The sequence below is a fragment of the Orbicella faveolata genome, unplaced genomic scaffold, assembly GCF_042242905.1.
Source record: "Orbicella faveolata isolate gen_17 unplaced genomic scaffold, um_ofav_v1 contig_46, whole genome shotgun sequence".
NCBI lineage: Eukaryota > Metazoa > Cnidaria > Anthozoa > Scleractinia > Merulinidae > Orbicella > Orbicella faveolata.
Window position 1 is genome coordinate 24,069,868 of NW_028301576.1, and position 12,329 is coordinate 24,082,196.

Consider the following 12,329-nt stretch of genomic DNA (forward strand, 5'->3'; position numbering starts at 1 on the left):
AAGGCAGGACACCACCCTTCTGTTTCTTTCTCCTCTGACGTCTTCTTCTCATCATGAGCGCGAGCCCCGCGGTCGTTAGGAGGGACGCGGGTAGCACACCACCCTTCTGTTTCATGGCGAGCAATGAACCCTCATACACCTAGGTCCTCTAATTTATGCTCTTTTTGGTAAGGAATGTAACGAAATTTCAGGTCGTACTGCTTGACGTACGCGTCCTTGATGGGTTGAGTCAAATCCGTGATGGTGTCCTCCATGGTTTGCAATTTGATGAGGAAACCTTCAAACTCATCCAAGGGAAAAACGCGCACGTAGGTTCTCAATTCGATCAAGGTCTTTTCATGCGTGGTGAAAGCGAAACGACTCATGTCCATCTTTATGGAAAAATTCTTGAAATCTTTCCATCCCTTGACCAAGGTTCCTAAGGCGGTTAAGATGGCCACGACGACATGTTGTTTTTCCCAAAGCACGCCTATGATCATGCTTAAGGCCATGATAAGCAATGCTAGTCCATTGAGAAAACAAAACCACATTTTGAAATGGTAAAACATTTGTTTCCGATACCACCATTGTCGATGATAATATTTGTACAATCCATCCAATCGCGACAAGGATTCTTCTTCCACGCTATTTCTGTAAGCACTGTTGAGTAAACTGACGTCGATCGTCATGGCTATTCAGTTCGAGACACTGGTCGAATTGCGAGTCACTTGGGGTCTTCCTCCGTCTTTGTATGTGGTAGTGATGGTGTTGGTGGTGGTGATACCAGCGATGCGTCGTCCTCGAGCGGTTTGACGTTGATCGTTCAACAAAATTTGCAATTGACGTTGTAAACTGTCTTGATCCATGTGTCTGGGTGTGGAAACGGCACGGCTTTTGTCGTCATCGTCGTCATTATCGTCATCATCATCATCGTCTCCACCACCACCGCCTCCCGCACCACCTCTACCAGGACCGCCTCTGCCAGGACCACCTCTACCTCTACCCGGACCGCCGAAACCGCGTCTGGGTTGCTTCCCACCTCGACCCCGTCTGGGTTGTTTTCCACCCCTGGTAGCCGGTCTATTGAATCCCACGGTGGCTGTACGAGCCAGATACCCTCGTCCGGGTAGTGTAGTAGCTCTACCTGGTACGTCTCGACAAGTGCTCAAACCCGAGGGACCCGCTCGGGCTGGGGGAGGACTCGCGCCTACACCAGCCACACTACCCGCTGAGCTGGGGCTACTTTGAGCCGAGGGAGTACGTCGTGGCGTACTTTGAGCCAGTGGCCGAGGTCCAGCCGTTCCTGCCCCAGCTGGGGGTGTATTCAGTAGGGGTGGACTAGCGGAAGTGTCCACTCCAGGACCCAAACTTTGAATATACTGGGTCAAAAAGTCGTCGTTGTAAGCGTGGGCCAAGTCGACATCCTCCAGAGGTGAAAGAGGTGAAGGCAAGGCTTGGGCGATGATGCTGGGAGAGGTGCCCACGCCAGCTGGAGATGAAGAATAGCTACTCATAGTAGATAGTCTGGATCGTTCTTTTCTCGAGAATACGTGGATCGTCTCGGCTTTTGGATGTAAATCTAACAAGAGATAACCAAACGGTCGATCGGTCGCCTTTCGAAACGTGTCTTGCACATCTTGCCATCGCGAAGGAAAGGCTTGTAACAACAAATTTCGCATCCCCAGTTGATCTCTAGGGTTCTTGAATCCCACGATATAACGCGCATTTCTGGAGATGCTCTTGGAAAATTTACCGGGTGGAAACATGTCTTGCGATAAATAGATCACCGTGATGTTTCCATGGTGGGAATCTTTGGTGAAGAGATCCAAGACGCGTTTGTCGTTGCCTCCTTCTTCCATGAGATCGTCCAGCACCAGTAAGCCACCCTTGGGAAAACAGATGGGTAAGATATCGGAGTCGGGAATGCCGAGATGGAATTTCACCCCATACTCTTTCATGCGCTTGAATCCGTCTTGCCAGGAACCGTAACAGTAATAAATGTGTTTGGGTGGGGTCTCGAAGAGATCGAGATTGTCCACCAATAATTTGGTGGTGAAAACCGTTTTACCAGATCCCGACGGACCCACCACCATCATGCTGGAAGGCGTGTTGAATCGAAACGCTTTGCGTCGTTCCACGGTCAAGTCCCATATGGATGAGAAAAAACGAGTTCGTTTCATATATAAACGGCATGGGCACCTCATTTAAAACCGTGAGGTCCGGATAGACAGGACTACCGCTCCTGGGCGCGGGAGCCATATATCAACACGCAATTGTCTTGAAACCTTGACTTCACATTTTTTCAAACTTTAATGGTCAAAAATTTTTACAATAAATGTCTTACACCGCAACGAGAGGTACAAGTGTCTTGCTCCTAATCACATCGACATACTTAATCCCAATTCAGCTCTTTTTGTGTCAATTTTTTTAACATTTGTCCCACTTTATGATCATTTTCTACGTAATCGTGAGGACTGAAACGACGTAGAAACGTGTTCATGTCATGACCTTTCGATCGATCTATCAAAAACATCAAGGCGTAATCGCCGCAACTCTGACTGTACAGCGATTGCTGACTCTTGCCGCTGTGTATGTTAAACTTCCAATGTTGATCCAACCACCTCTGTAAAGGTTTGGTGGTCATGTAGGTGTCCAAGGGAAGGGCGTAACTGTCCATGATCTCGCAAGCGTCCTTGAAAGTCCATAGCGCAATCCAATGCCAACCCGGTTGGCCTTGAGGGTCCGTGTTGACGATGTAACCCATGGGTCCTTTCTTGTTGGGTTTCTCGGGTAACCTATCGCAAGGTACCGTGCCGTAAAAATAGGTTTCAAACTGGGCTGACTCATGGCCAACACGTCCAACTGCACGTTGTTCAAACTGACTTTTTCCATTACACTTGGTACACGTCGTATTGCACGGTCTTGTTGCTGTTGATCTCCAAGAGATTTTCAAATTCAGCGTAGATGATGGCAGAGACGTTGGCACCCTGATCGGCTCCAAAGTCGAACACCAACCGCAACTCACCGCTCAGCTTGGGTTTCAACACTGGATTGTTGAGGCAACCGTTGGCCGCGTTCTCAAATACAAAACAGAGTGCATCCTTTGCCTCGTCCCCAATCTTTGGCTCTCACCATGTTTCCTTTGCTCTTACACAAACTTCCTGTGGCTTGTAGAAATTGTCTGTAGCCTCTCATGTCTTTACTTCCATTGGTGTGGATTAATTCCAAGGCTTCATAGGAATAGGTTTCTCCTCTCACCACTTGTTTGATGCTGGTCAGATTAAATTGCTGGCAGGTGAAAGGATACCCGTCGGCTGCACCGTTGAAGGCTGTGGAAGCTACCAATCCCACCACCAGCATGTTGGGTAACCGGTTCTGGAACGGGTTGGTGATTTCATAATGTAACTCGTTTTGCGTGATGTTGTAGGTTCGTATCTCGCTTCTGACCGTGGGGTAACTAACCACGTTTCTTCCACTACCCAAGTCATTCATCAATTCTCGGTAGACGGATGGGTTTAGTCTCACTTGGCAAAGATACAATTTCACTTTGATATCTCGGGAATCTATACGGAAGGCCACAGCGCCATCCATTTGCCAACTCCACACATCCGGCGAATTGAAGTACATTTGGATACCAATCTGCACATTGGGTATCAAGAGTTTGCTGAGATGAAACACTTCGATGTGGGGTACGAAGCTGTAAGTGCGCGTCATACTGTCAATGCTAGTGGCCTGGGCTCTGAGCTCACGCACCAGGGCTTGTCTTTCGGGAGGTAGAGCTCTGAAATCTGCATGTGTCAAAGTCAGTTGAGTGGCTGTCAAGGTATTTGGCTCGTTGACAAAATTGAACCAGCCTTGAGGTTTCAAGATAGTGTCTCCATCGTCTCTGTCAAAATTCAGTAAGGTTTCGATGTAAGCTTTGTAATGGTAAGTGTCCGTTTGATGACTGATGAGCGTGCCGTTGAGTCGCACGCTGATCTGTTTGAAGAGGGAGTGAGCAATGTTGTTGACCAAAAACGTGTTTTCGGCTGCAACGGCATCGCCACCAGCTGCTTTCTGCACTTTCCAATCCAGTTCGAAGTAACTGCGAGACAAATCGATGTAATCTTCTTGCGGATCGATCTGAAAATCGATCGGGTTGATGCCCGTGGTGAAAGGATGAATGGGTACCATACGATAACCCGAGATACTCAGATCCGTGGGTGGTACCCGAAACAAATTCAACGTGGGGAGAGGGACAATGTCAGTCATCGTCGTCGTTTAGGTCCTCGTCGATGTCTTCTCTTGAGAGCGCTCCGTACCCAAGTGGGCTCTAGACCTCGTCTGCGGTGGGGTAAGAAGGCTCCTCTCTTTTGCACTCTTCTCCTTCTTCCTCGAGTCAACTCACTGACGATGGGAGGAATGCGTCGAACGCGTCTCGAATAAATAGGATTCATATTCATTTTCCAAAAATGTCGTCCAACTTGCGTTTGGCTGCTCTGTTGATTTCACTCAAGGCTTTGCGTTTAATGGCTCGTTTCCCACCAGCCTTCACGCCTCAAATGCAACCTGCAATGTTGGGTAATCCCATAGGTCCACCCTTTTTTAAACCTTGCCATCCTTCTCGTAAACTGGATCCCGAAAAGTCTCGTAAGAAACCTCTTCCCATTTGACCGTCAGGTTTGAAACGCGTCAAAGCACCACCTCTCATTCTTGTTTGAAGTGTAGAGTGACAATGGTATTGCCTGCTCCGAATTGAGTCAATTCACCAGTGGTCTCAGTGACTTGTGTCTCTATCATGTCGATGTAATCTTTGCGTACCGGAATATATTGAACATGGAGAGGTTCAAAATACTGGAATCCTTTGCCTTCTCACCTGTAATTCACTTCTCGTAACAGATCCGTGACTTGATTACCCACCACGCCACTAGTCCCCACATCCGAGTAAATCATCAACGAACGCGATGTGGAGCCCGTCACGTTCTTGAACGAGGTGTTGAGGTTGATGAACCGCCAGTTAAAGGTGGTGGTCAACTGAACTCTCTTTTTGTCGGGTGTGAATTTCCAATAGGGATGACCTGTCCTTTGGCTGATGTCGACGGCAGGTGGCACTTTCAGTTCTTTGTTGTTCAGTTCCATGGATAGATTCGGACCCAACACCACATTGTTACCATCCATCTTAAACCATCCCATGTCGATACCCAGTTCCAGATTGACGTAGATTTGTGGATAATAATGACCATTGAAGAATCTCATGTTGAGTTCAGTGTTGTCGATGACAAAATCTTCGCCTTCGAATTGGAAATTCAAGAGATTGCTTTTCTTGGTATTTTTATCCGCGAAGAGGTAACCAGCTCAAAGCCTTTTCTCAATCACTTTCCTGTCAAAAAAACTCTTGACGGTCTTCATGAATTCCACACCCGTCAGATTGAACAAATCGCCCGTACGAACGTCGTTGGGCTTGAAATCAGCACCTTTGGCATTGTGTCGGTTGCTAAATTGCACGGTGTCTTCCACAAACCAATAACCTTCAAACATCACATCGTCACCTTGCAACAAGGGAAGTACTTGACTCTTGGGGTCTGGTAACGAGATACTGCTGAGTCCCACTTTCCAATTCGCTCCTTCCACTTTCAAAGGATGAGGGAGACGAATCTTGAAACTATTAGATCGGTTCTCGGGATACTCGGTCTTGCTACTGTGACTCGGTAGACTCACGTAAAAATCCGTCATGTTTGAAATGCAGGGTGACAGTCGTGACTCCCGCAGCAAATTTCACCAACTCTCCGTCGTTCTCAGCCACTTGCGTATCGATAATGTCAAACACGTCGCTGCGCACCGGTAGATATTGGATATGAATGGGCTCAAAGCTCATCTTCTTCTCGTCGTGCGGGACTTCTCTCAAGAGATCGGTGACTTGATTCCCCATCACGGTACTTTGCGCCACGTTGCAATAGACATACATGGGTGGACGAAGAGTCTCACTGACTTTCATATCACCACCATAGTGCTGATCGTATAGCTCGTCAAGATAGTCGAAGCGCCAATTGCAATAGGAACTGAGCTGTAAGGACCCATCGTGCCTGATGTTCCAAAAATTAGTGGAATGAGTGCTGTGGCTGTTGACCCAATCGAGTGGGAAATTGTCAGGCACTTTGTCGTCTTTGAAGATTTTCACCACGTGATCGGTCAATTTGTAATCGTCCAGTCCAGTCTTTTCAACCCACTTCATTTTCTTCACCATTTCAGGACCAAACCACACTTTGGGACGCATTCTATTGCCTTTTTGATAGAGGAACGTATCCGTGTTGTCAATAATCAAAGAATCCCCTTCCCAAAGAAACACGGGGTAGTATTTTTTACCGTCAGGAGCTCGTAGACGTTCATTGGCACGTTCCATGTACTCAGTCAGACGATCTTGGAAACGATTGACCAAGTATCGCATGAGCGATTTACCACTCGTGACTTTGACCTGGTCCTTGTGCAGGTCTGACCCATTGATGTAAAAGCTATTGCCGTAGACAATAGGAAACCAGAGACCATTGGAACTACGTTGGAAGGTTTCGATGCTCCAATCAAATTCCAACAGGACGTCATCATCTTCGAAGAGGTGTGGTCTGTGAGTCGACGGTTGATAACGTCGCAAGGGTGGGACCGGGTAAGAAATGCTACTCAAACCCACTTTCCACCCTTCTTCTTTCAGTTGGATCTGGTAAGGCAAACGGTTCTTGAAACTGTTGGCTTTATTGGAGGGGAATTCCGTGGTACTCGAAGCGCTGATCAATTGTAAATAAAACTCTTTCATCTCGCCTTGACCAGCTCCCCTTTCTCAATCCACGTGTCGTATTTGTTTGGCCAACCTTTCCACCGAACCAAGACTTTATCCCCTTTTCGTTTGACGATCTTTTCTACGCGAAATAGATCGTCGCTCTTCACCGTCACTTTCCGCAAATCCTGGGCGTAAAAAGTGCCACTCAGAGGTGTTCCGTCCCACTTGTTAATCTTATAGGTAGGAATCACACCCGGCACCACACGAGCCACCACAAACACTTCTTCGGTCCAACCCGGTAAATACCCTTTCTTGAATACGCGATATTTCTTATTCAATCTCACCCGATCTCCCACTTTCAACTCGGGTGGCAGGCGTTTGGCTTGCAGTCGATCCGCGTACAGATTCTTCCACACCTGCTCTTCGTTACCCAGGTTGACTTTCTCGGGCGCCATCTTGATACGATTGTATCCCAACACCAAATCCTTCAAGACGGGTAAATAACTGAAGGTGTTCTTGACCGTAAAATATCGATACATGCGTTTCTTCAAGGTGCGATTGAATCGTTCGATCACACTCGCTTTGGTATCGCCGCTGGTCGAAAAATGACGAATGTCTTTTCTTGTCATCAAGGCTTGAAAGGTCTTGTTGTAAAATTCTTTGCCGTCGTCGGTTTGGAACTTGCGAGGTATCCTTCCATCACTGCGTTTCAAAATTTTCTCGAAGGCTGACGTCACGTCTTTCCCAGTCTTGGACTTGACCGGTTCCACCCAAGCATACTTGGACAACGCGTCCACCACCGTCAATAGATACCTGTACCCTCGATTCGATTTGGCAATGTTACTCACTTCAATGAGATCCGCCACCCATTGTTCGTCGATACCGTAGACCATGACCGGTACAGTACGAAAACGACGACGTGTGGGCTTGTGAAGCGTGTAGCCCAAACTGGCTTCCAATCGCTTGCATACCGGTCCAATGGGTAGTCCTCGGGCTTTGGCGAAACGCGTCACGCCTCCAAGACTTCCAGGGACACTTGGATCCTCGTACGACCTCACCAAATTAGCATACCGATCCACCTTCTTCTTCTTTCGGGTTTTCTTACTCATAATGTCGACAATCGGCGGAGAGCTTGTCTAATCAGCTCGGAGTGTTCTCTTCTTATGATAGAGTACCACGCGATTGGCATGGGTTGTCATTTCAACCACAATATGAAGACCACGAAACGCCACACGTCCTCTTCGACATGAGTCTCCAAAAACACCTGTTCGGGGTCAAACCCTACCAACGAGGGAATGGGATATTTCTTTTCATACTTGGCATATAAAAGCTCGCAGCGCTCGCAGAGACTATACCACGCACTAGCCATGCTGGCAAAAAATGAGTTTTTTATTTAACATCACTGCTTTGATACAAAAAGGACTAAACCAGGACTCGAACCTGGGACCTTTGGGTTATGAGCCCAACGCGCTGACCACTACACCATTTAGTCATCCTCGTTCATCAAACAGTGATTAAAACTCTCAGTCATCAATTCCACCAACAAGTCCTCCATCTTTTCAGTCAGTTCCCTGAAATAAGCGGGAGTCCCCAAAGAAATCGGACGATTCAGTTTCTCGCTCAATCTCACAGAGATATCTCTGGCGTGAGTCAGGGCTCCACCATCTTCTTGATCTTCTGTCTCATACCGAAGGTCAAACTCGATGTGGCCAACAGACAGAACCTGTCCTTCATTCTGACCGGCGGAACGATAGCTGACACAAAACGAATCACATCCAATTCCTTGATGTAGACCATGGATTACCAGTCGATGGTGAACAGAAAGGTTCTGCGCACTTGAGATTTCAGTAAAGGAAGAATCTGCCATCTCCACTCAGGACGTCGACGGAGTAGTTCAGGAATGGTCCAGTCTTGCTCAGGTTTACCATAAAACAAAATGTCAAACACCAACAGGTCATCGACCCCTTCGTCTTCATCGATGCAAGCCAAAGGCGACACGTGAAATCCACACACCGACTCGATCAAATGAACGATCTCGTTACTGTTACTGTACAACACGGTCAACATCTCGAATCAAATGATAAAAACAAGAACTGCAACGCAATGTTTTATAGTAAAAAACGCAAGAAGCTCATTGGTCAATACCACAACACGCCACCCTAAAAGTACTGAGTCACGAAGTAAACCGTTGTTCATTGTCCATGACTCTCATGAACACGTCAAGGGTCGCTTTCTCATCAGCACTCCTCTTCCACTCTTTCCAACCTGTTGGCAATCCGTCCACCAATTTATGCAACTTCACGCGACTTCCCGCTGCATCCATCTGTTCCGCCACTTTCAAAATCCCCCCCAGACAAAACGCCTCGGTACTTATCCATCTTGTTCCCTATCTCAGCGGCTTCCTCCCACATGATGGTATCAATGGTCTTTTTGATCAACAAAAGCAAAATATCAGGTTCTTCTTTCTTCTCTTCTTCCACCTCCATCTTGCAAACCGGAATTTGCTCCTTGGGAGGTGGCTTCGTTTTCCTCTCAGCCTTCCTTCTCTTCAAGGTGGTCTTCTCTTCAACCAGGGGAGTCTCTTCGCTGCAATCCATCGTGTCAAGTGAACTCCAAGCAGTAAACCGCGTTTTTTTATACACCCAAACCTGTCAATCAAGTAAAATCACTTTTGTGATGGGAAAGTACTGACCACGTGATGGAAAAGTATTGACCACGTCATGGGAAAGTACTTGCTCTTGATTGGTCGATGCATAACACTATAAATACAAAGACGGAGTTTCATTCGTTTCATTTTCAGTCGTGATCAGCCACAGGAAGCATGGAGCCCCCGCAACCCAGTCCAGACGAATCCCCCACGCGCTATATGTTACCAGACCAATCGCAGGAGGAGGGTAAAGGGTTTGGTAGATTATAGTCTCAATCCTCATTCGCCCGCCAAATAGCCTATTAGTACCAAGAAGAGAAAGAAAACGGACAAAAAGAATAAGAAGAAAATCAAGCAGGAACCACCTGAAGTTAAACGAGTTCATTTCCAATCTAAAGTTACGGTCAAAACCATTCACGACAAACGCCATCACTCCATGCAAGAAATAGAATTAACCTGCGAAGACGATTATCCGTTAAGAAACAGTGACTTCGCTTTAAAACGTCAAGAACAAAAAATCATCCTCAAACTTCAGCGCAAACGAAGACCCTTAGGTCTTAGACGAATGCGCATACTCGAACGGTTAGAAAAAGAAAATAACTTGTCCTCTGTTTCTTCGACGCAGATAAACCCCCAGCCATCCACACCTTCTGGACCGTGCCAGAGGTCAAAGATGAAGTCACGCGAGACGAATTCGATCCCGACGCTTTCCTCGACCGTATGAAACAAGAAAGGAAAACACCCTACAGGAACCCTTCACCACCCCACACACACTTTCCTTGCCCTAGACACCCCAAGCAAGAATTGAAGAAGCGAGAGACGACCACGACCTACGGGCGTTGGTCCTATTACAAATGTCCCGTACCCGATTGTTTTGCCTGTGCAGGCGTCGACAACATCCAATGTCGTGTGGCTTCCAGCCAACGTATGCTGAACGACTACTATATCCAACTACCCGTGGAAGAAATGAAATGCTATTGCCAAAGACCTCTCATCATGAGCATGTCCAGATCAGAAAAGAACCCGGGCAAGTTTTACTTCAGGTGTTCCAAGCGCCAATGTGATATCTTTCAAGGGGCCAATGAATACCCACAAACCAAGGTCAGAGCTTGGTTAGCAGAGGGTCGAAAACTTTGGTTGGAACCCCACCCACTTCAACCAAGTGTAGATAGAAGAGATGCTCTGGGTCCCTTCGAAGGGAACTGGGATCGAAGCGATTTGAGCCCGCGGATCAAGTTCAACCTAGACCGACTACTCCGAGAGAACACTCCCCAACGATTTCACGATCAGTACCTGTTTAATGAATTCACCCCCAAAGAACGTTTGTACCTGGAACGAAGAGGTTTGCCTCCACCCATAAAAGACAGTCCATAAAAGGCAGTCAAACACAAAGTGAACCATCAGTTTCAAACATGGAAGCGTTACAGAACAATCTTTGCTTCATTTTGGATTTAGAAGGTTTTTTCATCAACAAGACCTTTCAAGTCAGAGAACTGGGTTATTACGCTTGGAACCGAGAATACGGAAGACACGCTTTCAGCATACCCATCCCTTACAAAGAGTTGAGCGTACAAGACAAACGAACAGTGAATTTTGTGATAAGGAAGATCCACGGATTGAGCTATCAACCCCTCGAGGCTGAACACTACCAAAAACCCGAAGTCCTCGAAGACCTGATCAAGAATATCTACTCAAGGCACAAAATCGGACAGAGAACCGTGGTGGGGTACAAGGGAGGACATGTGGAAAAAGATTTGTTAATGAAACTGAACATTCCTTCGCTCGATCTGGAAACATTGGGTTGTCCCAAATACGACAAACTCAGACACATCATTTCAAGTGAACGTGTATTACCCAGCTGCGGTTTTCATCAAGATGAGAGTATCCATCATTGTCCTGTTACAGAATGTCATGCTTTCTGGTTTTGGGTGACAAACATTTTCGGTAAACAATAAAGTTTTTTCTCACACATTGTGTCTTCAAAATTTACTAAAGTAATAAAATAATTTGTCCATGTCCGACAGGCGCACTTCCATCTCTTCTTTGGTCCTCTGCCTCTCCACACTGTTCCCATACTCCTCGTGAATCTTCATCAAACGCCCTCGGCACTTTTGAAATTTCAGGATCACCCTCAAGATCAGATTCATCTTCCTCTTCAATAAGTCCCGCGCACCGGTACTCCTAGCGCGTCGCTTCTTGGACTGCACGCGTTCCCACTCCTCACTCAGTCGCTGCAAAGTAGTGTCCAGCTCCGCCAAAATAGTACCGTACGCTCGCGTAATCGGCATTTTGAAAAACAGAGAATCACGCGCCGCGCCTCCTCTTAATCAACACCTCCACCAATCATAACCCTCCTTCTCAATGACGTCGCCAGAGTAGGGATACCCCCATCCCCCCTCCACCAGGCACGCGAAAATCACATGACCCCTATCTATTTAAACGAGCGAGCTACGACACATTCCGTGATTTTCCATCATGGCTTACAGGCAAAGTCTACGATTGCAAGGCATGGAACCCGAACTCTCCCCGTTCAAAGACCTATGTTTCATCTGTTTATTGGAATTAGACATCCAATCCGTCGTACGTTGTCGCGTCATGCCATGTTGCGGAAAATTTATACACAAACGATGCTTCAAAAAGGCCAACGAACAAAACTTCCAATGTGGACATTGTCGACGTCCCTCCCTCGACGATAGTAACGACACCATCAGCGTTGAAGACGGGGTCGATCTCCGAGCCAACGAACACTTGGCGGACAGTCCCGACAACCCACCGATTTGGGTGTCACCCCCCGACCTCGCGGGTCCCACGCCCTTGGAACGCGCACGAAACGCCATCAGTGATAACCGAACCAGCACCATGGCCCACACCCTTCACCAAGAAGAGAGCAGCTCCTGGGATATTCTGCGTTTTCCCATCGATCCTTTAGTTTGGTATATCTTCTCGGTCCAACTG

At 47.3% G+C, this 12,329-nt stretch overlaps 1 protein-coding gene, 1 non-coding gene and 1 pseudogene across 2 annotated transcripts; all 3 read right to left on the bottom strand.

The window, feature by feature from the left end:
* Positions 1-603: 603 nt before the first annotated feature.
* Positions 604-2,183, bottom strand: LOC149099008 (uncharacterized). The gene has a single exon (XM_089278650.1). The coding sequence runs from the start codon at positions 2,181-2,183 to the stop codon at positions 675-677; it is 1,509 nt and encodes a 502-aa protein (XP_089134776.1). The 3' UTR covers positions 604-674.
* A 629-nt stretch (positions 2,184-2,812) lies between these two features.
* LOC149099009 (uncharacterized protein F54H12.2-like) lies at positions 2,813-4,495 on the bottom strand (annotated as a pseudogene).
* A 3,651-nt stretch (positions 4,496-8,146) lies between these two features.
* Trnam-cau (transfer RNA methionine (anticodon CAU)) lies at positions 8,147-8,219 on the bottom strand. Its single transcript has one exon. It is a non-coding gene; the product is annotated as a tRNA-Met (tRNA).
* Between the last annotated feature and the right edge of the window lie 4,110 nt (positions 8,220-12,329).

Bases quoted from the DNA above. Each gene is read 5' to 3' on its own strand.
- LOC149099008 (XM_089278650.1), bottom strand. From the start codon at position 2,183: ATGAGGTGCCCATGCCGTTTATATATGAAACGAACTCGTTTTTTCTCA.